The 27,756-nt window shown below is 42.2% G+C and overlaps 1 protein-coding gene across 4 annotated transcripts in view; it reads right to left on the reverse strand.

The window, feature by feature from the left end:
• Positions 1–4,789: 4,789 nt before the first annotated feature.
• The window catches only part of LOC124721451 (annexin B9-like), a 97,845-nt gene continuing 74,878 nt past the window's right edge, over positions 4,790–27,756 (reverse strand). For all 4 annotated transcript variants that reach the window (XM_047246434.1, XM_047246433.1, XM_047246432.1 and 1 more), the window contains one exon: positions 4,790–5,062. In XM_047246434.1, coding sequence (XP_047102390.1) covers positions 5,012–5,062 — 51 coding nt within the window. In that variant the 3' untranslated portion in view covers positions 4,790–5,011. The remainder of the gene's footprint in view (positions 5,063–27,756) is intronic.

Raw genomic sequence — 27,756 nt, forward strand, 5'->3', positions numbered from 1 at the left:
ATAAGAGAAGACAGTTGTAAAAGTCACTGCAGGACTGAATGTCACACTTGTGTATCCTGTCAGCAGCAAAACAATACAGAAGGAGGTCCACAAGACAGGAATTGCAGGGCGATATGGAATTCCAAAACCACTCGCCAAATATCCAAGTGCTTGTAACATGAAAATGTGGAGCCAAGCCACAAAACCTGGACTATGGAACGATGGAAGAAAGTCCTTGGTCAGATGAGTCTTGTTACACACTGTTTACATCCCAGGGGTGTGGTGACAATTTGGGGTTACTCTCCAATGTTGCATTACTGTGACAGACTGTGTGACCATTTTGTCTCATCAGGTCCATCCCTTGGTGCAATGTTTGTTCCACCACTGGTGATGCCGCATTCCAAGACGACAGGGCTCCTGTTTGCACCGTGCAGGACTGGTTTTGTGAGCATGGAGATTGATTGTTGCATCTCCCTGGCCACCAATTACCAGATCACAATAACATTGAGAGTTTGTGGTCTGCTTTAGAAAGGGGTGCGTGACCGATATGGTGCATGACCACTGTCCACCTCCACCGTTACCGCAACTTGTGCCTATTTTGCAGGAAGAATGGTGTAAGATCCCCTTCAAACCCACATAGGACCTGTATTATCCATTCTGAGATGACTAGAAGCTTTTTTAAATACTAATGGGTTTACTGATATGTCCAGTTCTACGAGAGACAAGTAGCTACAATATAATAAATTTATTTCTCAAACACAATTTTAACAAAGTCCTCAACATATTATGAAAGTGAAGTTCTTCCACAAGTGAAAAATAAACAATGTTTCTCCAGTGGCAAACAAATTTAAAGTTCCCAAAGCAAATAGATAATTAAGTTATCCTACATGTGAAAATAATCAGTTGACAACTGAAAATACAACATTTTAAAAGGTAAGCAAAATTGTGAAGTCTGAATAAAGTTAAACACAAAACAAGTCTGCACTGTAGCTTAAGTCATGGAAGTAGATGCTTTCAAAATATCTTACAGTTGTACTTCACAGCAGTAGTTCCAATGATCAAACAGTATAGAAAATAAGTCCAACAAGTATAGAAGCACACAAAGTCAAGTCTTGAAACTATCTTGTGAGTGAAGTAAAAACAATAAAAATCACACACAGTTCCAGCTAGCATGTCACTGATCACACTTGGAGCCTACAAGGAGGACACAAGAAGGTGTCCTGGAAGGTGGTGGTGGTGGTGGTCATCGTCATCGTCGTCAACGACCATAAACACGTTACTGAAATCATCTTATTGGTTGTTCACTGCTATGGAACTGGCTTGCTAAGCTCATGCGCTGGCCTAAATAGCTGCCATGCAATAGGGTACATGCAGGCCTATTCTCGGCATGTGACACTGTGGATGCAGGAAGAGGTGTGGTATGTTGACAACCTCTACTGTAGCAGCGCACAGTGACTAGCCAGAACACTTTTATCCCCACTTGCTGGTCTGGCCGTGTAGTTCTGGAACTAAGATTTCCCACAGCATCTGTTCTGTAGGAGCGAAGCTCATGTCAACCTAAACTCCTTAGACTTGGAGTAGCCAAGAGTCCGGCTTGCGAGCCGTGTCCTGGCAGGCATGCCATAGCACTCAGCCTCACTGCATACTTAGACTTGGAGTAGCCATGCTGTCTGAACATGAATAGGGGGAAACTGCAATAACACCACATTTAAATGGCAGTGCAGTCACACTGCATACAACTTGGTTTTATATTTCACGTTTTGTAACAACATAGATCACAAACACAACAGATTTTCAGTATTATTTATTTTTGATGCTCTGAAGACATAACAGTAAAAAGTATCAGCATATTGACAGATTCAGACAGTTCCACAGATTTTCAGACTCAGGTTTCCATACAATCATGACATTTAGTTTCATAATAAAAAAAAGCTTTCACACAAGTACATCGATTGACATATTGTAGCACTTTTGCAACCTATGGAGACATGGAAAAACTATTTGAGGAAAGCAATGTAGAATTCCTGGACAGTTTGAATGTAGAAGGATTTGCCATTAAAACAGGAATTACCTTGCAGGTGAATCAATTACATCTGCACACGAACAAGGGTGGTGTCAACTGAAATGGCCAATGGCCTCAAAAACAAATGTAAGATTGACAGTGTTCTCAAAACATTTAGAAAACTACCATTATAATTCTCTCAAGGCCACAATGAATTCTTTAAACCTTTTATTTACCAGCTATGTGCTTACGCAACTGGACTGTGTGTATCAGAGTGTGCCCTTTCTATAACACAATTTTCCTTTTCAAATGCATCCCCATCAAATCACAAATAAGTTGTTTCTCACATATGAAAGTCTTACTGTAAGCAGTGTGGAGCCAAGTCCACTCAAAATGCAAGGTCTGAAATCAATTCTCGATGTTTTAATTTTCATTCCTGCACTCCTTTTTCTTCCATAAATTCAACACTAGCGTGTTTTAAGTCTAAAAATCATTCCAGGCATGCTCCTCGACTAAAGCAACATACTTTGCAGTAATATATAAAACCTCCATACTCTTCGTTCAGTTCCACTCAAAACTGTTGCAACTTCAAAAATTTTATTATTTATACCATCAACTTCATGTGCTGCATGCCTGCAACTTTAACACAAACCTTCTGTCTGTCAAACAAAAGCTTTTGCTCTTTCACTGTCAATTAAATCTTTAAATTCTTTCTGCATCGTATTGTAATATCATTTCATAGCAAATCTGCACTACCAGTCACTTATGTGACTGCATAATATATATATTGAGAATTATCATCCTGTCTCTGTTATTCCCATTCATTTTTAAAGGCTCATGATGACAGATCGCTAAACTATCTCTTTGTGCAAATAGCCACTGAACCTGTAAACATCCTTCGTACCATGAACAAATAGCAAAGGTAAAACAGCACTGACAACACGTTTCTGCCAAATTAAAGAGACTGACCGAAAAATGCCATGCTGCAATACCAAATTAAATATCGCACTGTACCGATTACTTCCAGGAAGAAATGAGCAATGCCGAGACAGGCCGAGCCTTAGCCCACTCACATCCCACGTGAAGTTTGGCACACCATGGCTGACCCTCACTTATACACCATGCATTGTGCCGTTGGCACCTTATGTTTAGGGATCCATGGCTTTTACTACATTGTATTAGGCATGGTAATGTGTTGTGTTTTGTTTTGTTTTGTTTTTAGTGTTTCTGTAGTTTTGTCCAACGCCTCTATTTACTCCACTTTTATGATCAATGAATCTTTAGTTAATACCACAATGTTGTGTTAACTGTATATTTCTACAATTGACCGAAGTGCTGTCAACCTTTGACTTTCAAGTGCTCAGAAATTAATGAAAGGAGCATTTTTCTATGTCTATAAATCCTGTACTATGCAGCACCTGAACATTTCAGTCTCAAAATGTGAATATGTACTTCTTCCCATTGTGCTAATCTTAGCACAGGATTCAACTGCCACTCCTCTTCCCATGTTTTTGGCTATTGAGTCATTGTTCTCTTCTACAGACATTTAAACCTAGTCTTATCCACATGTAGACAACTCAGTGTGTTAGTAAAGATATGGAGACTTAACTTTTCCATACTTCATGCAGCTTTTAAATTCAGTATCAGACACTGTTACTGTAGAAAATGCACCCAGTACCTGCCAAGGCAAACTGGTTACCTAACCAGGCTGGCAGCACCATTGTATTTACACCCTAGAAGCAAGATGCTTCACACATCAAGACTATGGATTTTATTCTTTTCAAGATTCCAGACCAGATCTATAGAAGTCAGGTCATGGTGGTATAATAGAAGTAAGAAGGGAACGATCTTTTGCAACATTTTGTCAGTGGAATAAAGAGACTGTTATGCTCTTTGATTAATGACAAAAGTTCAGCTTTCCTTGTCTATGTAATTTTAATTTTTTTCTCTCTCCATTTTTACATGACAGTCTGAAATTTTCCCGTTAAGCCAATAAGGATAGAAGACCCCAGGATGGAACTCTGCATTTACAACAATGAAATGTTGATCATCACTGTTCTTTGCACACTATCACTTTGCAATATTTATTTGCAGTGTTGAGTGTATGAATCCATGGTTCATTTACATAAAACACTTCAATTTTGGATGACTCATCATTTGGGCACCTTTTAAAAAAATCAAGTCACATTGATGGAACAGTTTTTTTCTCCAAGTTTCTTTGCACAGAATTTAATGTCTAATAACACATCTATGTACATCAATAATTGAAAGTTTATTGTGAGCATTATAATTATTCTTCTTGGGGGGCAGATATGCAAATGATGCCTCTCTTTGCACCATGCCTTACTGTAATTTGCAAACCAACGACAGACTTAAATTTTGCTTGTCAACATTTTTTGCACCTGCCAACGCCTTCTCTGTTGGCACTATCACACCTTTCTTGTTGGCATTTTCGATATAATTAGTAATGTTAAACATCAAGTTGTAGTTTCCCATGAATATATTTTACACAACCATTTTTCGTGCTTACACTGAAGTACCAATTAACACTACTTTGAACTTGAACATGACTGTACCATGTCATGTGGCCAAGTTAGTTTCCACAACAGCCAGATAACCAATTTGCCTTGCCGAATAATAAGTGGTACCTCAAACCCTGAAGCAATCGTGCAGTACTTCCAGGTACTAAAAGTCTTTCAAGTCCATGCAGTTAATGTAGTTTAGCTTTTCAGTTTCTGCGATTATGTATAAATTAAACTCTGCTAAATAAAGGAGACAAATGAAACACACAATGAAAGTCTGGTGCAGTTTCATTGTATACATATATTTTTCTGAATAAATAAAGTTTGTATATTACACTCATTTCATATCAAGATCAAGCCCTCACCTTAGATCTTATAATAATAAACAATTACTCTTTTTGTCATATTCAGAAGCCCAAATTTCATTTCTAAACTAGTACAAGTTCACAATCTGAGATTCATTTTATCACAAAAAGTTGTGGTTACATACAGAAAAAGACAATTTTCATCAATCCACAATAGCAAGCAAAGCTCTCTTATAATCACCAGAAGTGTCACCCTGAAAAATAAAAATATAAATTTTAGTACATGGCATATAACTGAAGTAAATGTATACAGAAATCACACACACACACACACACACACACACACACACACACACCCTTTGGGGCTATAGAAATCGGCAAGTAATGTATTTTACATATTTTCATTCACTGACATCCTGCGGGGTAATATTCTGGTGTAACACACTATTTTGAAAAAAATATATCATTGCACAAAAGAAAAGTTATTATAATTATGGGCAGAGTTCACACATGTACATCTAGCTGGCATTTGTTCAAACAATTTGGAACATTAATCAAACCTTTGATGTACATTTATTCACTCATAAATTTGTTGTCAACACTCAACTGCAGTTTCAGAATAGGAGAGAGAAAATTTCATTGTTCTGCTTGTTTGAGAAAATTTCATTGTTCTGCTTGTTTCAGGTTGTTGTGCCTATCTTCAGATGGCTATACTTTTTTTTTTTTCCAACAATATCTGAAGACTGGCATGACAGCCCAAAACCAGTTACAGCAATAACGCAAAGCTTTTAGAAAAGTACGTGTGAGAGGTTGCAGTCTCCATCAATGATGTTAAATTTAATAGCAGCCATAGAGTTCAACAAGATCCAGCATGGATAAAATAAAACTGAAATATTCACCAATAAAATACTAGTAGGAAAAATAAGCTACCCTTTCCTCTAGTGAATCAACTTTGACTTTTGTTCTGCCTTATGACAATTCTTTCCTTTTTATCGACAACAATGCGCATTCCCACAGAGAAGTTTGTGCCTGATACACAAAAAGGTGAGAGTGCCTCAGAAATAAAATTGCCAGTTGGTATCCCAAAATTTAAAAATTTAGTCTACTGGACATAAGTTAGACTCACAAGACTTAATGCAGTTAAGCAAACAACTATGAGGTGGGGGAGAGGGAGTGTGCGTGCGTGCGCGTGTGCGTCGCACACGCGCGCACACGAGAAGGTTTATGGGAACCCCATGTTGGTTGTGTTCTGAAGCACATGCAAAATGTTTGTGCACATATAATCCAATGTTTTCGCATCATTTCAATTTCACATAAGTAAACTGTCAAAATTTTCTGACCGGTAAAATTCTTTTCACAAGAACAACATGCCTTGATGTAGCAGAGAGAAGGGAACCAGTGGAAAAATGCTTCTACTGAAACACAGAAAAGGCAAATATGCTCCTGTTTAAAAAACTAACTGAAAAGAGAGGCACCAGCAGCCTCATTCTTCCTTCCTCAGCACCTTAAAATTTTCACAAAAAATTTGGCGTGTGAACATATTCACACTTGTTTATGCTGAGAGAAGACAGTGGTTATGGTACAGAAAGAGTAAATGTGGCAATGGCTGTGTGTGAGAAAAAAGAAACACAGTGAGGAGACAGTATTAGGAGGACAGAATGACGGAGACTGGCTGAGAGACAGGGGGACCGTGACAGAGAGACACAAGGATGATGATGATGATGATGATGATGATGATCTGGACCGAATCAATGAGTGCAAATGGGCTAGTGGGAGCGGATGGGTCTGAGTGACTTACAGCAACAGACTAATGTGTGAGTGAGTTGGGAGTGAGGCGAGTTGCACATTAAAAAAGTGCAAATATATCTGTTTGTCAAACATTTGGGATAATTGTAAAGGTGCTAAGGAAGGTAGATTGTGGCAGCTGGTGTAGTTCAATAAGAATGGCACTAAGAAGATATTTCAACTGATCTTCATTTATTTTATTATTCTGAATAATATATTGTAGACTTAGTGCACCCCTGTATTCTTCAACCCAATTATCAAATTTAATTCAAGTGTCTTGTGGTAGCAGGGTTCATTCATTAACAAACATCTGCAAGATGTCTTCAGCCAAGCCATCATTTGTGATAACAAGACATTACACGCAGAAGACAAGATCATGGCTGTATGGAAAGTGCTACGAACTGTGGATTTCAATATTCAGCAACAGCTTTTGGATCAAATGTAATGATAAAAGAATCAACTGTTGGGCCTGTATACAGATACAGCTTTACAGCAACTGTTAAATAGGAGTGTATGTACCACAGACATGCTTAAATCCTGAATTTACGTAGGAGCAAAATGTCAACATTATTCTGCAACAGATCAATATTTTTGGTTGCAACAGGTACACATCCCTCTCCACGTATCACTTCTTGTTTTCTTACTTGATAGTGCAAGCTGTCTTGTGTTACTGCATGGCACTGGGACTTACAAAATCAATGGCTCAATATATAGGATCCTAGGCGGCCTAAGCAGGAGATCCTTACATTAACTTCTTCAAACTGAAAATGTTCTCATATTTCTTACTCAGTCTATGTACAACTGGGAATATCTAGCCAGCACTAAGTGGACAGGAAATTCATTAATGTCTAATCATGAATTACAACAAACATCTGTTTTTGCATTATTCAAAGCCCAATGTCATCTTTCTGGCTCCTGATTAATTATATTCATTGTACATAAGTAATTATTACCAATACCTGTAAGGGTACTATTATCAATACCTTTACTAATCACATTCACCACCATCTCATGAATACTATACTGTTGGTCTTTTGATATTTTCCAGAAGGAACAGTTTCACCACAACAGATGGGGAATTCCCTATTCGATTGCACGCACTTGGGCAGATGCAAGACAGGCAGTTCATAGTTGTATGGGTGCCCAATGGTGACAATTGGGCTGCAGCCCCTATGTTAGAGAAAGTGTGTCGGTGAAGAAGTGTTTGCATGATTACGAATTTGAGGAGTATAGTGAAAACAGGCAGTATTTCTGTACACAAGGAAGAAGTTTGGTGAACTAATAATTAAGGCATTGAAGGTTATAAGTGAAAGAGAGATCACGCATTTTTACATGAGTGGTTGCCATTTATGCCACATGGAAGCTTGAATATTATCAAGGTGACTTATCTTTATTGAAAACCAGAAGTAGTTAACTCTAAGCTACCGAGACAATTAAATCTTTCTGAACATAACTTCAAGCTGAAACTTTTTAGTTGTGGCTGCACTGAATAAGTGCTGTGAGACTGCATGAAACAGACTAGGGAACATTTGCTTGTTGGAAGTATTAATGAACTGTGTTTCAGTTGCGTGACTTTTTATCATTCTAGTAATATTGTTGAATACAGATTCCTAATAGCACAGAAAACAGTGTGTACTGAGGCGTGCTGGGAAGTTATGCCTTTGAATTTTTTATGCCAAAATCCTTAAAGCTTTTTAAATAAAACATATGTTATCGACATTCTACATCTTTATTCTTCATGTCTACACATTAGTAGCCCTCTGACACCAGAGTAGCGTGTAATACGGCTGTGTGTAACATAACTATGTTGGTGCACATGACTCAGCATGCTGTAGTCTAATCTCAAATTCGAAAAGCTCATCCACACCTTGAGCTTCCTCTCCTTCAGCATGACAATGTGAGAGCACAAATGAGCACTGCAACATCTGTAACATTCTGGTGCTTTGGGTTCACTGTCATCTATCATCCTCCATGCACTCCCGACTTGGTCCCAATCGATTTTCATGCGTTTCCAAAAATTGAAGAATATGTTTGAGGGCTTTACTTTGATACTGAGAAAGTGGTGCAAACAGAGGCGAGATTGTAATTCTACCAACAAAGTTGAACATTCTACAGTGATGGTATTAATAAGCTGGTCTCTTGTTGGGAGAAATGTGTTTGTTGTGCAGGGGATGTTGGGAAACAAATATGTAGACATGAAAAATAAAGATGTATACTATTAATAACATTTGTTTATTTAAAAAGGTTTATGAGTTTTCACATAAAATAGTCACAGTCATTACATTTCAGCATGCCCTCTTAGTTTGGTTCATGCACGATATAATTCATTTGCCATCTATGTATCGCTATGTAAATTGTCACCTCTCTTTTCTCAGTAGTCTGACAGCCAAGAGAAAACTGTTGAAAGTACAGGGAGAGGTCATACACATCAACACATGAGTTAATCAAATTAATGCAATCTTCGGATAACGTAGAGAAAAAGTTAAAGGACTTTGTTCTATGCTGAAGAAACTGTATGTGTCGCCGTGTGAAAGAACTTTGTTCTTCAGAAAAGAAACTATGGATAAAAATAGAAATTAGGGGACATTAATCAACATTCTGTTAAATGAATATATTGCCATATTTTCAAAGAGAACTTCATATCAGACTGCACTAGGAAGAAATCGTAGACACTGAATAAGTACAACTAGCCACAGAAGGGAATTAGGAACACGCTGTGAATGGTAACTGCGTGTACGTGGAAAGTGGATTTCATCACTTTTGGATTATGCAAGAAAGAAGAGTTACAGAACCATTGCATCACGATGCATCACATCTGCAGTATTTTGCAAAAGCGGCCAGATCATTGTCATGGGCTGTCGCACATAACTGAACGAAAGGCATAGTATTGCATGGCACTGCATTGCTCCTTAGTGTGATTAACAGCATAAATAGTGTGCTGCAAATACTAGAAGTATATTGTGTTGGATAGTTTACAGTGCTGCTTTAGTATCTTCTTTATGTCATTTAGTAACAAACCTAAAATTGATGACAAGGACTATATGGCTAATATGGCAAGTTTTGTGTTAGCAGAAGAGCCAACACCGTGTTACGAGTGGAGGCCGAAATGCACGCGTTTTAGCTCATGCAGGCTGGTGTGAGGAGGGAAGAACTATACTGACGTGAGGTCTGGAACATGACAAGGAATGAGAATTCAGAAAGCGGACGTAATTAGTTTGATACTTAACTTTAATCCATAAATGATGAACGTCACTCTTTACGGTACATGATACACAATATTATCTGTTCAAAATACATTCTTGAAGATAGTAATTATAGTAACTGAATATGGCGCCTTACTAGGTCGTAGCAAATGACGTAGCTGAAGGCTATGCTAAACTGTCGTCTCTGCAAATGAGAGCGTATGTAGACAGTGAACCACCACTAGCAAAGTCGGCTGTACAACTGGGGTGAGTGCTAGGGAGTCTCTAGACTAGACCTGCCGTGTGGTGGTGCTCGGTCTGTGATCACTGATAGTGGCGACACGCGGGTCTGACGTATACTAATGGACCGCGGCCGATTTAAAGGCTACCACCTAGCAAGTGTGGTGCCTGGCGGTGACACCACAGCAAGTGCAGACTTACTTGAAGCTGCAGATACAGGAAAAGAAGTGTCAGTAAATGGATGGTCAGGGAAATCCAATAGAACTGAATACAAATACTTTTCTAGAGGTTGTGGATCAAGGTGCCTCCACACAGTAACCCAAAACTGGACAATGGAAGATGGGCGTGGAAAATCCACTGACAGCAGATTTTTCAGGTACAATGAAACTACTTTGGCAACTCTTGCTAACAGAGTTGAAAAAAATTAGGCTAATCTCACAAAAGATTTTGCTGTGAGAATCAGACAAAATCTTAAAAGTGTACACACACACACACACACACACACACACACACACACACACACACACACACACACACACACACAGAGCCAAAAACTGCTGCGTAGCATAGCTAGACAGTTCAAAGAAGACAGACAAGTTCTTGATCAATATCAGAAAGAGGGAGTTAATTAATTCCATCAACAGATGCTAGAAAGTCAAGATTGTGCTGCTGGTGAAGTGAAACAAGACCAAACTGAAATTAAAGTCAAATAAGAACACACTGAGCTAGTTACAGAATTAAATAAAACAAGACAGGAGCTTTAGGAACATATCACAAATGTAGATTAGATTAAATTATTCATTCCATAGACCCACAAAAGAGGGGATCCTCCTGGGTGTGGAACATGTCAGATAAACACATTACAAAAATGAAATTATAAAAACTTGAGTTACATTAATTTTAATGATCCTCAGTCAATAAACAGTAAAATTGTTTACATGAATTAAAATTAAACTTCTAATATTTACAAGTTTAATACTTACATCTATTTTCCATACATCCATCATTCACACAGTAGGTAGTTACTTGGTTGTTACAACAAAGTATTGTCAAAAATTAAAGTATAATAAATTTCATTAAAATAGTCTACTGCACTTGTTGAGAAATTCATGGATGGAATATGCCTTGTCTGAAACTGAACTCTTAACGGTTGCTGGTAACTTATTGAAAATACGCGTTGCTGAATACTGGACTCCTTTCTTGGCAAGAGTAAGTTATTTTAAATCTTTATGTATATTGTTCTTATTCCCAGTATTGATGCTGTGTACTAAGCAGTTAGTTTGAAAAAGAGATGTATTATTTACAACAAACTTTATTAAAGAATAAATATAGTGAGAAGGTGTGGTTAGTATGCTCAGTTCTTTGAATAGGTTCCAACATGATGTTCTTGGATTTACACTACGCTACACTCTTATTATACGCTTCTGTACTCTAAAAACTTTTTCTCGGTTTGTAGAGTAACCCCAAAATATAATACCATATGACATAATGGAGTGAAAATAGCAAAATATGCCAGTTTATATATATATATATATATATATATATATATATATCCTATGTCTGACATCATTCGCATTGCAGACACAGACTTGTTTAGGCGCTTTAGCAGTTCGTTAGTATATCGCTCCCAACTGAATTTAATATCAAGTTGTATTCCCAAGAATTTTACACTCTCAAATTCTATTTCCATGTAGTCATATTTTATACACACACTATGAGGAAATCTCTTGGAAGTTCTGAGCTGCATATAGTGAGTCTTCACAAAGTTTAATGACAGTGAACTGGCTATGAACCACTGATTAATGTCTGTAAAAATTTGATTAGCTGCCCTTTCTAAATTTCTATTTGACTTAATATTTATTGCAATGTTTGTATCATTTGTAAATAAGACAAACTTGGCATCTGGTAATGTAACAGATGACATGTCATTAATACACAGAAGAAAAATCAGTGGGCCTAGTATGGAACCTTGGGGAACACAACATGTAATTTCTTCCCAGTCAGATGATGTCTGATTGTCTACTGCTGAAGTGTTACGTAATGACACCCTTTGTTTTCTATTAGTAAGATATGACTGAAACCACTTTCTAGCACTACCAGTGATGCCATAATATTTTAATTTACTTAAAAGAATGCTGTGACTCACATAGTCAAAAGCCTTTGACAGGTCACAGAATATGCCAGTTGCCTCCAATTTGTTGTCTAATGAATTAAGGACATTTTTAAAGAAAGTCCCCGAGTGGAGCAGGGCCCTAAGATCACAAGTTTTGATTTGAAGGTGCAGGAAGTGCCCATGCAACACGACGGATGAGTCAGATTATGAACCTAGAAATAAATAGCAATCATTGCATGACCTTAAATGCAAGCTGAACCCAAGTCCCAAATAGTGAGACCGAAATGCAAGCTGAATGGCATGCTCTGAAGCCGACCAAAGGTTTCAGCTCGTTTTTGGTGTGTAGTGGTGACGTAAGCAATGATGAACAAAGACATGCATGTTTTCTACAGGGCATGCAATTAAACACATTTCAACCTAAAGGAGATGTCCACTACTGGGTTTATTAGTAGTTTTAAGGATCCATTACTATCAGTAATGACCAATGCTGAAAAGATCTCTTATGTTTTTAATCATTAGACTGGAGGTGCATATCAACTGGGAAATACTTGGCAAAGTACTGGTCAAAATGCACACAGGATAGCTTTATATATGGGCTGTATAATGAAGATTATAAGGAGACTGGTGAAACATGAACAGAATTTTTGGAGAAGAGATTGGGTAAGGACTGGTGTTTAGGAAAACCATTTGAGGATGAGAATGTAAGACATTTGCCTTCCGAGATATGAAGACAATTAGTGGGAACGATATCAGCACAACTGATCAGGGTAGAGAAATTTTTGGGCGAAGAGAGAAAAAAGTAATAAGATCTGACGGAATTACATTTTTCTGGAGACACATGACTCTCAATTTTATTGTCGATAAGTATAGAAGCTGATGCAATAGATTTTGTTGAGAGTCTCATGTTTCTCAGATAAATAGATCACCGTCAGCTGAGGTACAGGTAGGATTTCCCAATTAGTGTAAGAACATAAAGAAAGCCGGTAGTCTGCAAGTCAAGTCACCATGCTGCCCAGTGCCACTATATGCACCTGTAGGTGTGCACAGAGAATGCTGGTTAGCTTGCTAGTCAAGATGGAGCAGTGCCACTATGGGTAGAATGTCATGCAAGCTCTGTAGCCCGTCTCACATGATTTTACGGAAACTATTCATCAACAAAGTTTGATTTTTGTGGTACAAACAGCTTTATATGTCAGCTTCATGGTCTTTCTTATTAAGATATTCCCATTTAAGTAAGACACTTTGCAAAGTACAAAAAAGTTTGCGATGAAAATTATAGGTCCCTATGATTTTGTGTTTGGTGCATATTACAGTTTATTTTGTTGCGAATAAAATTTAGCTAAGATATTGAATTTTTCTTTAGATTTGGGAGGATGTCTGCCTCCAACCTCGAGAAAATTGAGTTAATATAGGATGTTCACTTACAACAGGTCATGCACAAGAATGAAATATTAATAATGTACTTCAGATTTCCTAATCTGTTTTCAAGATAATGAAACAAGATTTTGGCAACTGATAGCACACAACGAGAAGAATGTTTTGTCATATGGTTAACCTACAGAAGTTTCTTATCTAGACTTATACAGCGAAACCTAATGTTTTTATTTAATTCTTTTCAATCCAGTACCGTAATTTTTAAAAGGCACTGATAGCTAGTGAAAAGAGAATTTGCTAGTATGAAAATATATGTGAAATTTCTGCTCTTTTGTTACAGCAAATTGACACAATGAGGTTTTCCGTAAGGTATTTACCTCTCTGGTTGCCTGTTGCTTGTTTAATAAGACACTCTGTTTTGAGATTCTGTCACAATAGCTATTGCAAGATGAGTTTCTGTAATTTATAGTGTGTTTTGGCAACAAAACCAAAATTAAACCTGTCAACATGAGAAATGTAGCTGTTCATCATAATTGAGGATGCTTCTTCAAATAAGAAATGGTTAACAATTCAGACAAAAATAAATCACAAATTCTCTTCAAATTTCAGAGGAATCCTATAACCTTGTTTATTTTTAATAATGAGCAGCTGGGATTCAAACTTCCGAAGGATTTTCTTTTTACATCTCAGTTATATTGGACATGTGAAAAAGTACAGCAAATAGCATATCATCTTTCCATTCCTATACTGTACAGAGTGAGAGAGTGAATCCTCTTACCACAAATATCTTTTAATTCACTAGTGATATTAACTTTGATGAACAGTTCGCAGTGCTCTGCAAATCATCAGTGTGTTCAGAGCATCAAAGTTAGAAAAAGTTTTATTGAGTCAGTTATTATTTGAAATAATAATTTTGGTGCCTGTGTATCTGTGAATAACAAGGTTACGAACACATGATAGTCATTACTTTATGAATGCCTTGAGACTACTCATTAAGGCTAATGGATAATAAATATATATATTCTATCGTCGACACATCAAAAGGCAATAAAGGTGAAGATCACCACTTCACACTGAATGGGGATAGGAACAAAAAGGTGGTGCACTATTCGTTGAGGATTATTTTCAGATTTCTCAGATGAAGAAGAGGGAGAAAATCCTTTGCCAAGTTTCCATTCCAGTAAGTCTCTATTGAAAAGGCATTGGGTTATGGGATTCTACCAAAATTACAAGGAACTGTCTAGTTATTTTTGTATGAATTGTTAATCTTTTATCATCTTTTGTTTTGTTTTGCCTTAGGGCACAAAAAAAACAACTGGGGTCACCCAAGTCAAAACTATAGAACATGAACACAGAGGGGAGTCAGACAACTACATGTCAGTCCCAATGGACAGAATACGAGACAGCTAAAAACAGGCACGTGGGAAAAGGGCTAAGAAAAAAATGCAATACAAAAATGGAGGTCCAAAACTAAAAATTAAATGGCCTTCGCAATATTGCTTTGGTGGATAAAAAGTAAAACGCAATCAACAGCCCGCATGTGATTCGCTAAAACGGCTGATAAATCAGACAGCAAATCCAAGCTGGAACGTAAGTTGTTAAAAAAAAGGACATTTCAGCAAGAAGTGGTGGACAGTTAAAATTTGGGCGCAATGTGTACAAAGTGGTGTGGTAGTACCCCTTAGCAAATGATGATGGCTAAAAAGGCAGCGCCTAATACGCAGTCAAGTTAAAATAATCTCAACCCTGTGGGAGGGCCGTGAGGAGGTTGTCCAAGGCGCTGGGAGAGGCTTAATAAGCCGAAGCTCATTCCCGTGAAGTGAGGATCATTGGTGATGCCAAAGGGACACCACCTCCTGACAGAAGGCAACGCAGAGATCATCAGAGGGAATATATGTACTTGCAGGCTGAGGTATGAGGAGTGCAGCCTTGGCAGCAGCATCAGCAGCCTTGTCTCTTGGCAGACAGACATGACCAGGGACCCACAGAATCGTGACACTGGCTCCACCCAGAGTGAGCAAGTGACAGTTTTCCTGGACCCACTGCACTAAGGGATGAGCAGTGTACAGCGCACATAGACTTTGGAGTGCAGTGAGGGAGTCTGAGCAGAGGACAAAATTGGAAAGGCTGTGTCGCTGGAGGTAATACGTGGCCTGATACAAGGTGAAGAATTCAGCTGTAAATACTGAGGAGTGTGCCAGAAGCTGATATCGAAAGACACAGGTGCCAATGACAAAGGCACACCTGACACTACCGTCTGTATGAGAGCCATCAGTGTATACAAAGATACTATCGCGAAGTTCCATGCAAAGGATGCAAAGGTTGTGAAACTGGAGGCGATAGACTGAGGCTGGAGTAGTGTCCTTAGGAAGTGAATGAAGGCCAAGGTTAACATGGGCCACTTCATGAAGCCAAGGTGGTGACTGGTTTCACACCCAGTGGGGAAGTTGCAGGTAGTGTGAAGTTAAGCCGCCGTAGCAAGTGGCGAAAACTTGACTCCACAAGGTAATAGAGAAGAGGGATGAGCCCCATACTGACGATCAACGGAATCATCAAAGACTGAGGCATAGGAGGGGTGGCCACGCGTGGCAGACAAACAGCGTGCATACCTGCTGAGGAGAAAGTCACGCCGGTAGGACAGTGGGAGTGCAGCAGCTTCAGCATACAGACTCTCAACCAGGCTGGTGTAAAAGGCACCCGTGGCCGAATGGATGCCATGATGGTGGATAGTGTTGAGACTGTGTAAGAGGGATGGGTGTGCAGATGCATAAACAAAGCACCCATAGTCTAGTTTCGAACAGACAAAGGATCAGTACAGACAAAGGTTCGATCGGCACCCCAGGAAGTACCATTGAGGACACGTAGGTGATTGCGGGACCGCGTATAGCGGGCTGCCAGGTAAGACAACCAAGAGGACCAAGAGTGTTTCCTATCGAGCATGAGCCCCAGAAATTTCATAGTGTCAACAAATGGAAGGGCAACAGGCCAAGATGTACAGATGGTGGGAAAACCCATTTGTGCCACCAGAAATTTATACAGACGGTTTTGTCATGGGAAAAGCAAAAGCCATTGCCAATGCTTCATGAGTAAAGACTATCAAGATGCCGCTCAGTGGTTGGTTTAAAAGGTGGGGTTTGTTGGTTGGTTGGTTGGTTGGTTGGTTGGTTGGTTGGTTGGTTTAAAAGAGAGAGGGGAAGGGAACAAACTGTGAGGGCATCAGTCCCTTGTTCCCGGTAAAATAATTACACAAGTGAAAGAAGAAAAGAAAGGAGACATACAGCAGAATAATAGGAGAATGAAAAGAACCAGAAGAACGACACGAGGACAACCAGGAAAAGAAAACCACAGAGAGAAGCAAGAAACAGGTAGAAGGGGTAAAAACAAGAGAGCAAATGACCATGACTGGCTGACCACAAGAATCAAAAGGGAAAGCCGGAATCTCTGACACATTAAAACATCCACCCTAAAAGCATTACAGTGGAGAACACAAAGGGACAAAGGACATACGTTAAAACTTACACAGAATGATAAAGCCCATCATCACGTATAAAACTTAAAACTTAATTAGCCGATGAGACGTTGTCAGCTAAAATTGATGGCAACGAGTTCAGTAACTGAAGAGTCCGTCGCAGGGCAGCCAAAGGACAGCTCACCAAGCTAAGGGCCACTGTCAGCCGGGCACCACACCGACACTGAGGTGGGTCATCACGGCACAGGAGGTAGTCTTGTGTCACAAAAGTGCAGCCAATGTGGAACCAGCAGAGAACCACAGAGTCTCTGCAAGAGGCCAACATTCAGGACTGCCACACATTTGTAGTCTCCTTAATGGCACGCAGTTTGTTGCGTGTGCTGAGGTTATGCCATTTCATCTCCCAAAGCTGCAAAACTTTGCAAGTTCATTGCCTGGGATTCCGACGTCACCTGAGGTGCAGACAAAAACCACTGAACAACTAGACTGTTCCAAGGCATAGATGGACTCCTGGGTGGTCACTACCAAAGGATGACAGGGTAGTACTGGTTGATAGCTTGTAGGCTGCTCAAGGAGTCAGTACACAGAAGAAACGACTCCCCAGGGCATGAACGGATGTGCTCAAGAGCACGAGATATAGCCACCAGCTCGGCAGTGAAAACACTGCAGCCATCGGGCAGTATGTCCTCCATGGACATACGCGAAGCCGACATGATCATCAGCCATTGAGCCATCGGTGTAAACCAGTTCATGGCCTTGGTACATGTCAAGAATCAAGAGGAAATGGCAGCGGAGAGCCGCACAGTTAACCGGATCTTTAGGGCCACGTGAAAGGTCGAGGCGAAGCTGTGGCCTAGGTGTACACCATGGAGGTGTACGTGAATTGACATCAAGTATAGGTGGTAAAGGCAAGGAATCCAGTTCCAAAAGGAGGGGTCGGACACGATCTGCAATTGGAAGCCCTTACCTGGGCCGCCGATGCGGGAGATGAACTGCTGTGGGTGGGAAAATGAGACGGTAATTCGAATGCGTAGGAGAACTACGAACTGGCCAGCAGTTGTGCATGCCTAACCTGCAATGAAGGGACTCCGGCCTCCACAAGGATGCTGGTTACTGGACCCATCCTAAAAGCTCCTGTCACTAGGCGAACGCCACAGTGGTGCACTGGGTCGAGTAAACCCAACACTGAGGGAGGGCGCAGACAAACCATAAACCAGACCCCATAGTCAAAGTGGGCTCTGTACAACTGCAGCAGTGTAGAGCGATATGCACCCCAGTTGGTGTTGCTCAGGCAGTAGAGGGTACTGAAGTGCTGCCAGCACTTCTGCTTAAGCTGACGAAGGTGAGGAAGCCAAGTCAATCGGGCATCGAAAACCAGTCCTAAGAATCGGTATGTCTCCACTAGAGTGAGTGGATCATCATTAACGTAAAGTTCTGGTTCCGAATGAACAGTACGGTGCTGACTGAAGTGCATGACAGATGACATTCGTGGCTGGAAAGTGGAAGATGAGGGCTAGAGCCCATGACTGCACCTTGTGAATGGTTCCCTGTAAGCACTGCTCAGCAACACCAGTACTGGAGGAGCAATACGAAATGCACAAGCCATCTGCATACAGAGAACATGAGACCGATGGCCCTACAGCTGCTGCTAGACTGTTAATAGCCACTAAAAATAGAGACACACTCAATATGGAGCCTGGCGGAACGCCATTCTCCTGAATACCATGGAAGGCACCAACTTGCATGGAAAGTATGGAGCGAAAGGAAGTTGGGGATAAAAATTGGGTGTGGGACCCGGAGACCACACTCATACAATGTGGTAAGAATATGGTGTCGCCAGGTTGTGTCGTATGCTTTATGTAAGTTAAAAGAGACTAAAACCAGGTGTTGGCCTCTGCAAAAGGCTGTTTGGATGGCAGACTCTAGAGCCGCAAGATTATCAGTGGTAAAGGGACCCTGCTGGAAGCCACCCTGACATGGAGCCAGTAGGCCATGTGACTCCAGGACCCAACCCAACCGCCAACACACCATACGTTCCAGCAGGTTACAAAGAACGTTGGTGAGGCTGATGGGCCAACAGCTATCCACATCAAGCGGGTTCTTATCGGGTTTGAGCACCGGAATGATGGTGCACTCCCGCCATTGCAATGGAAAGACGCCATCACACCATATCAGGTTGAAGATGACGAGGAGATGTTGCTTGTAGTCGGATGAGAGATGTTCAATCATCTGACTGTGGATCCGATCTGACCCAGGAGCCATGCGGGGAAATGTGCCAGGGCACTAAGGAGCTCCCACTCTCTAAATGGGGCATTACGTGATTCACTGTGACATGTAGTGAATGAGAGAATTTCCCTTCCAGCCACCGTTTGAGACTGCGAAAGGCTGTGAAGTAATTCTCCGACACAGAGGCTCGAGCATAGTGGTCAGCAAAGTGCTTGGCAATCACATTTGCCTCAGTAGATAACACGACATTTATGTTAACACCGGGAACACCTGTTGCGGCCTGGAATCTGAAAACACATTTGATCTTTGCCCAGGCTTGGGAAGGTGATGTACGGCACCCAATGGTTGAGGCATCTCTCTCCCAACACTCCTGCTTCCGTCGTTTGATAAGTTGGCGAATGCGGGCACAGAGCCGTTTAAATGCTATGAGGTGCTACAGGGAAGGGTGCTGTAGAGCTCGCCGATGCTCTTCAATTCCCCAGTGACTTCCAGTGACCACTAAGGGACTGTGTCTTTAGCCGAGGACACCCTATAGAACGATGGATCATGTTTTCTGCCGCAGAAACAATTGTTGTAGTGATTTGCTCAACCACTACTTCGATGGCACCATGTGGGGGAGATTCAGTGATGACAGCAGAGGTGAAAACTACCCAGTCTGCCTTGTTTAAAGCCCATCTCGGTAGGTGTCCATGAGCCTGACGCCAGGGTAGCGACAGGAAAATGGGGAAATTGTCACTTCCACATAGGTCGTCATGAGCTCTCCTGTGGATAGATGGGAGAACGTCAGGACTGCAGACCAAGAGATCAATGGACAAATGTGTGCTATGTGCCACACTGAAATGCTTAGGGGCACCTGCATTTAAGAGGCAGAGGTCGAGATGGGACGGTAAATTTTCGACAACTCTGCCTCTGCCAGTAAGCACAGTGCCACCCCACAAGGGGTTATGGGTGTTACCATCTCCCAAAAGTACGAAAGGTTTACGAAGTTGATCAATCAGTGCAGCCAATACTATAAGGGGTACTGCACCACCGGGAGGGAGATATACGTTACAGATAGTTATTTCCTGCGTCATCCATATCCTGACAGCCACTGCTTTAGGAGGGTTTGAAGGGGCACAGGTTCACCACATACTGAGTTTAGGACATAGATGCAAACTCCACCTGACGTGCTATTATATTCACTATGGTTCTTGTGATATAACCTGTAGCCACGAAGGACAAGGGTCTGCATTGCCGGGAACCAGGTTTCCTGGAAGGCAATGCAGAAAGCAGGTGTAAAGCTTAACTGTTGCTGTAGCTCAGCCAGGTAGTGGAAAAAACCGCTGCAATTCCATTGGAGGCTGACATGATCATGAGACTGGGACGGCATGATACACTCAATGAAGCAGTCTATGCCTCATGGTCACCTGCTGCCACCGGATAAGTACCTGTGCGCTCAACATCCATTGTGTGTGAGGGCCCAACAAGATCTAGGTCCTCAGAGGACACAAGAACCATCACTTCATCAGCAGAGCTTGTAGGTAGCAGTGGTGTGGGTGCTACCACAGTGCCTTGGTTCTAGGGGGTCTTTTTCTTTTTTTCTCGCTGCTCCTTAGGTTTGTCCGGCTGGGAGGGCTTCACTGATTCAGTCTTGGGGACTGAAAAGGACTGTGCAGCCACATGACCAGCTACCTGTGGTTACTTCAACCACCGGCGGGTGTCAGCTTTACCACTGGTAGGAACCTGGGAAGGGAGTGACCCAAGGGACCCCTTCCCAGTGAGAGGAGCCAAATAAAACAAACCCTTCTCAGGCTGGAAAGTGGGGACTGACGTCCCTGATGGATCCAGGGGAAGAGAGGGGTGTTGCTCCCAAAGTACATGGTGAAGGAGCAACAGGAAGGGAAGTGCCCCCCCACCATCAAGGGGGCACATGGAGTCTGGCAGATCAGAGCCAACTCTATGCGGCAGAACAGAAGATGGTAGAGCCGTTGACGTAGCAGCGAGCAAGGCGAATGGTGCTCTCCACAGTTGACACAGATGGGAGCTGGGGCCCATGGAGTATTGGGACGTGAAGGACATCCACAATCCCGACAGGTGACACCGAAAGTACAGTGGGAAAAACATGGCCGAACTTCCAGCACTTAAAGCACCGCATCAGGGGAGGGATATATAGCTTCACATCAGAGCAGTAGACCATCACCTTGACCTCCTCTGGTACGGTACTCTGGACCATATTTAAGCTCTTATGGGGTGTGATGGTAACAGAAACATCCCCAGCTTGTCACAAGCGAGTAATGCCCATGACTGGGCAGAGAATGCCATTTTTATCACGACTGACCTTGACCACATTTTGGACAAGCCCTTCACCTCACCAAACTTGTCCTCTAAATGCTCCACAAAAAACTGAGGCTTCATGGACATGAATGATTCCGCATCAACTCTCTAACATATGAGGTGCCGGGCCGAATAAGCTTCGCTGCCATCCTTAGCCTGGCGTTCCTCCCATGGTGTGGCCAGGCAGGGGAATGGTCTGGAGTCTTATTTCTTAGCATTGAAGGTAGATCTCTACCGCTTAGAGACTGTTGGTGGTCCACCACCAGCAAGAGATGATAGACTATGCTTCATGGCCTGTCATCCACCCTGTTGCCACCCATTCTGACCAACGGCCCTCCCCACAGGCACCACCCAGCCGCTTCAAAAGCCACCTGGCAGGATGGCTATTGCCAGGAGTCTCGATACCCCAGGGGGATGGGCATGTACTCCTTGGCATACATGGGGAGGCATCAGGAGAGCGATCCCTGTGTGGTCAGGGGGCTACAACCAACAGGATACATGGCGGCTCCACCACAATGGACTGGCTAACATGCTGGATATCAGGTGCAACCAAGTAAACAAGTCCATTATCATAGGCAGCAAAGATAACAATACTGCACAGTTGATGGAAAAATATGCAGCCAAGAGGGTGACCTCACCCAACAGTTGGAGAATGAGCAGAAGTGCAGATCCACGTCGATGAAGGATGCAAAAGGTCTCAGCGCGTGATGGACACAATGCACCATGTAACGCGCCCTTCCCCAATTGGCTTGCTCTTCAGGAAAATTTTGAAAATGGAGCTCAAATCCTACAGAGGACCATCATGTAAAGGCCGAAACGTGTGAGACTCCTTTTGGTCACCTCTTATGACAGGCAGGAATATCTCGGGCCCATTCGTACCCCCAGACCCGCAGGGGACTGGGGGTGGGGGGTGGGAAGGCGGTTAGTGAGACAGGTCCATGGGGAACTGAAATAGATGGCAAAATCGTCGACAAACAGAGTCTGAGATGCCCGATGGGAGACAGCCCATTATAGGGTTCATGGCGATAGCAAATATGACAACACTCAGGGCAGGACCATTAGGTACACCATTTTCCTGGCTGAAGGTGTCTGACAAGGCAGAATCCACACACACCTTGAAAAATTGGTCTTGTAAAAATGCCTGAAGAAAACACATGGAAGCCCCACATGTAAAGAGTACAGAGGATTCCACTTCTCCAGCAGGTGTCGTAGGCCTTCTCCAAATCAAAAAACACGGTCACAGCCTGGGATTTCCGCAGAAAACCATTCGTGACATGGGTGGACAAAGTAACAAAATGGTCAACTGCAGAACGCCGCACTCTATATCCACACTGTGCATTCGTTAGTAAATGGCAAGATTCGAGCCACCACACCAGCCGGGCATGAATCATACATTCCATCACCTTGCAAACGCAGCTGGTAAGAGAGATATGGCATTAGCTAGAAGGAAGGTTTCTGTCCATACCAGGCTTAGGGATGGGTATGACTGTGGCTCACACCAGCGTCCAGGAAATGTGCCCTCAGCCCAGATGCGGTTGTATGTGTTAAGCAGAAAGTGCTTGCGCGCAAGAGAAAGGTGCTGCAATATCTGAACACGGATGGCGTCATGCCCTGGGGCAGAGGATTGGGATGAACTGAGAGCATGATCTAGCTCCCTCATAGTAAAGGCAGCATTGTACCGCTCATGATTCAGAGAAAAGAAAGGTACCACCCGAGCTGCCTCTGCTCATTTCTGATGGAGAAAGGCAGGTTGATAGTGGGAAGAGCTCGAAACTTCTGCAAAATGGCGGCCCAAGGTGTTGGCGATAGCAATAGGATCCGTGATGACATCAGCTACTGTCAGGCCGGAAATTGAGGAATGTATCTTGGGTCCAGAGAGCCGTTACATGACACAGGAAAGTGTGGAACTGTTAAAAGAACTAGTGAATGAAATCCAGCTAGCTCTTTTGCTAGCCCGAAGAATGCAACAACACTTTGCACACATCTTCTTTATAACGATTGCAGTTTGCCAGTGTAGGGTGGCGGTTAAAAACATGGAGAGCACGTCTCCGTGAGCAAACTGCATCGCACCAAGGGACTGGGGCATGATGTAAAGATGAAGTGCAAGGAATTGAAAGTTCTGCAGCAGTAAGGGTAACATCGGTGAGATAGTCCACCTGGTCATCACACCTGGGGAAATCTTGTTCTTCGAAGGTTACCAGGGAGGAGTAAAGCTGCCAGTCAGCCTTACTAAGCTGCCATTTGGGTATACAAGTGGATGGGGTAGGAGCCAGCAAACGGAGAGCACACGGGAAATGGTCACTCGAACAGGTGTTAGAAAGAACGTACCACTCAAGACGATGGACAAGCTGGGCAGTGCAGAAGGGTAGGTCCAAATGGGAATAGGTATGTGAGGAGCCGGAAAGGAAAATAGAAAGAAGGGGTTAAGCTGGTTAAGGTGGTCAGCCAAGAGGGCACCCTCTGACAGGTCCAGGGAGAACCCCAAAGAGGATGATGCGCATTAAAGTCACTGAGTAGCAAAAATAGGGGAGTTAGCTGCCCAGTAAGTTGAAGGAAGATGACTGAGGTACATAAATGGTACAGAGGGAGAAAACAGGTGGGGAAGGAAAAGGCGAATGGCAACAGCTTGAAGACGGGTAGTCAGGGAGATGGGTTGACTACGAAGGTCATCTTGTATGAGCAGCATGATGCCCCCACGAGATGGAATGCCGACCTCACAGGGAAGGTCAAAACGAATCGGTAAGTAATGTGAAAGCTCGAAGCGGTCACGAGGGCCCAATTTTGTTTCCTGAAGGCAGAGTACATGTTGATGCTGTGAAGCTAAAAGCAGCTCAAGTCATCTTTGTGGGACCAAAGGCCGTGAACGTTCCACTGGAGGAGAGTCATGATGAGGAAGAGACGTAGGGGTGTCACCTCGGCAGCTGCCGAGTGACAGCTGGGGAAGAGGCATTACTAAAGGGCACAGAAGCAGGAGGATCCTGCTTCATGGGATCCACACAAGCATCAACTCGCTTGTACAATCTGTCTGTGGAGTCCAATGCCAAAAAACGGTTGTTGGTGCAACCAGCGTCACAGAGGCTGGTTGGGCGAAGGGATCACGTGCTGACACCATCAAGGACAATCTTCGAGGTGGTGAAGGAGAAGGCCATTTGCCTTTGGTGGACTTCTTAGAGCCTTTCCGGTTAGATGGACGCTTGGGTGTTTGGCTGGAGGGACATAGGAAGTCTTCACAGGAGTACTCCTTCTGTCCTTTCTGGCCTACTGGTTGTGTAGCTGGTGGTTTCGGCCCGTGGGGCGAGAGTTTGACAACTTGTTGCACAGCTGGATGAGGGGGGCGGGGGGGGCGGGGGGGATGGTGATTTCACAACCTCAGAGCTGAATTGGAGGTCACATGTCTGTGTGGCCATGTCCTTCATGGAGCAAGGGGTAACAAGAACAGAACTATACATACCAGACAGGAGAACGCAGGGTTTGCGACTAGCCAGTAACTTGCGAGCAACTGGATAAGGCCCCTTTACCTTTACTCAGATCTCTTTAACAGCCTGCTCCTCAAGATACACTGGACACTCCTGAGAGGAGGCGGCATGGCCACCATTGCAGTTGATACATCGGGGAGAAGGAAGTGGACAATTGCCCTCGTGCACATCCCTTCCACAGGTGGCATGTGGCTGGGAGTAGACATGATGTTCTAGTGTGGTTAAAACAATGACAATGGTAGCAGCGCACTGGGTTTGGAATGTATGGCTGGATGGTGATAATTTCATAGCCTGCTTTGAGCTTGGATGGAAGCACCATTCTATCAAAGGTGGGCACTACGGAGGAATCTACCTTCTTCATTACACGATGGACAACAATGACACCCTGATCAAAGAGGTAAGACTGTATTTCAGCCTCGGTTAGACCGTCAAGGAGCCTGGTGTAAATTACACCAAGGGAAGAATTCAAAGTTCTATGGGCCTCAACATGAACAGGGTAACCGAGGAGAAGCGAGGCAGCAAGCAGTTGTTGTGCTCGAGAATCAGAAGTGGTCTCCAAAAAGCAGAGTGCTATTCCACTATGTTTGTAGCATCTGCAGACAGATAAAGCAAGGATAAAATACGGATGGATGGGAGGGGGGGGGGGGGGGGGGATGGCGACCATTATCTACAAATTGTCCAGGAACAAGACTGCAGTCATAGGAGTTGAATGCATGAAATGGAAACAGTAGTTGAGAAGAAAGTCAAAAGTTCAGCCTGCTCTCAATATTCTATCTGTACATTGAGCAAGCAGTAAAGAAAACCAAGGAGAAATTTTTAAAGGAAATTAAAGTTCATCAAGAGCAAATAAAATTTTTGAAATTTGGCAGCGATATACTAATTCTGTCAGACATGGGAAAGGACTTGGATGATCAGTTGAATGGAATGTACAGTTTCTTGAAAAGAGATTACAAGAAGAATATCAATGTATGTAACACAAAGGTAAAGGAATACAGAGGAATTAAATTAAGAAATGCTGAGAAAATTAGATACGAAAATAAGACAATAAAATAGATGACTTTTGTTATCTGGGCAGAAAAATAATTGTTGGCATTCAAGGCACAGGCTATACATTGCAGACTACCAAGAGCAAGAAAAAATTTCTGAAAAGAGAAATCTGTAAACATAAAAAATTTACTTAAAGGTTATCAAGTTCTTTCTGAAGGTACTTGTCTGTAATCTCATAAAGAAGCAAAATGTAAACAAAAACAGTTCAGACAAGAAGAGAATAAAAGCTTTTGAAATGTGGTGCTACATATAGAAGACCAGTGTGACCTATTCTTGAGTACTGCTCGAGTGTTTGGGATCCGTACCATGTTGGATTGAAGGAAGACATCAAACCAATTCAAAGGAGGGCTGCTAGATCTGTGTGTGTTGCACAGATGCTTTGGGAACTCAAATGGGAATCCCTGGAGGGAAGGTGACATTCTTTTCGACAAACACTATTGACAAAATTTAGAGAACCTTCTTTTGAAGCCAACTGCTGAATTATAATGCAGCTGCCAACATACATCGTGCATAAGGATCACGAAGATGAAATATGAGAAATTAGGGCTCATACAGAGGCGTATAAACAGTCGTTTTTCCCTCGCTCTATTTGCGAGTAGAACAGGAGGGGAAATGACAAGTAGTGGTACAGGGTACCCTCCGCTACACACCGTACAGTCGCTTGCAGAGTATCTATGTACATGTAGATGTAGAAGAACGCTAAAGATTACAAGGGTAGATCTAATACTTTATGAAAAAGCACTGTATTCAACTGGGACAAAAAGAAATTTATAGCACAACTCAAATCAAAGAAGGGATCAGCTGATAAGGTGTCCCTGATGCATCGAGAAATGAATGATTAGGTTTTGGATGGAAGTCTAAAAATTATGGAGGGATACCAAGGCTCGAATAAAATAAACAGGTTCAAATAAACATAAGCTGCAGTAGTTCTGCAGATATGAAGAGGCTGGCATAGGATAGACTAGTGTGGAGAACTGCAGCCTGTGCAAGCCTCTTCATCTCTAAGTACTTGATGTCTCGGAACATGCTCTAACAACTGATCCCTTCTTCTAGTCAAGTTGTGCCACAAATTCCTCTTCTCTCCAATTCTATTCAATACCTCCTCATTAGTTATGTAATCTACCCATCTAAACTTCAGCATTCTTCTGTAGCACCACATTTTGAAAGCTTCTATTTTCTTCTTGTCTAAACTAGTTATCGTCCATGTTTCACTTCCATACATGGCTACACTCCATACAAATACTTTCAGAAACTACTTCCTGACGCTTAAATCTATACTCAATGTTAACAAATTTCTCTTCTTCAGAAACGCTTTCCTTGCCATTGCCAGTCTACATTTTATATCCTTTCTACTTTGACCATCATCAGTTATTTTGCTCCCCAAATAGCAAAACTCCTTTACTACTTTAAGTCTCCCATTTCCTAATCTAATTCCCTCAGCAGCACCTGATTTCATTTAACTACCTTCCATTATCCTCGTTTTGCTTTTGTTGATGTTCATCTTATATGTTCCTTTCAAGACACTGTCCATTCCGTTCAACTGCTCTTCCAGGTCCTTCGCTGTTTCTGACAGAATTACAATGTCATCGGCAAACTTCAAAGTTTTAATCTCTTCTCCACGGATTTTAATTGCTACTCCAAATTTTTCTTTTGTTTCCTTTACCACTTGCTCAATATACAGATTGTATAACATCAGGGAGAGGCTACAACCCTGTCTTACTCC

The sequence above is a fragment of the Schistocerca piceifrons genome, chromosome X (assembly GCF_021461385.2).
Source record: "Schistocerca piceifrons isolate TAMUIC-IGC-003096 chromosome X, iqSchPice1.1, whole genome shotgun sequence".
Taxonomy (NCBI): domain Eukaryota; kingdom Metazoa; phylum Arthropoda; class Insecta; order Orthoptera; family Acrididae; genus Schistocerca; species Schistocerca piceifrons.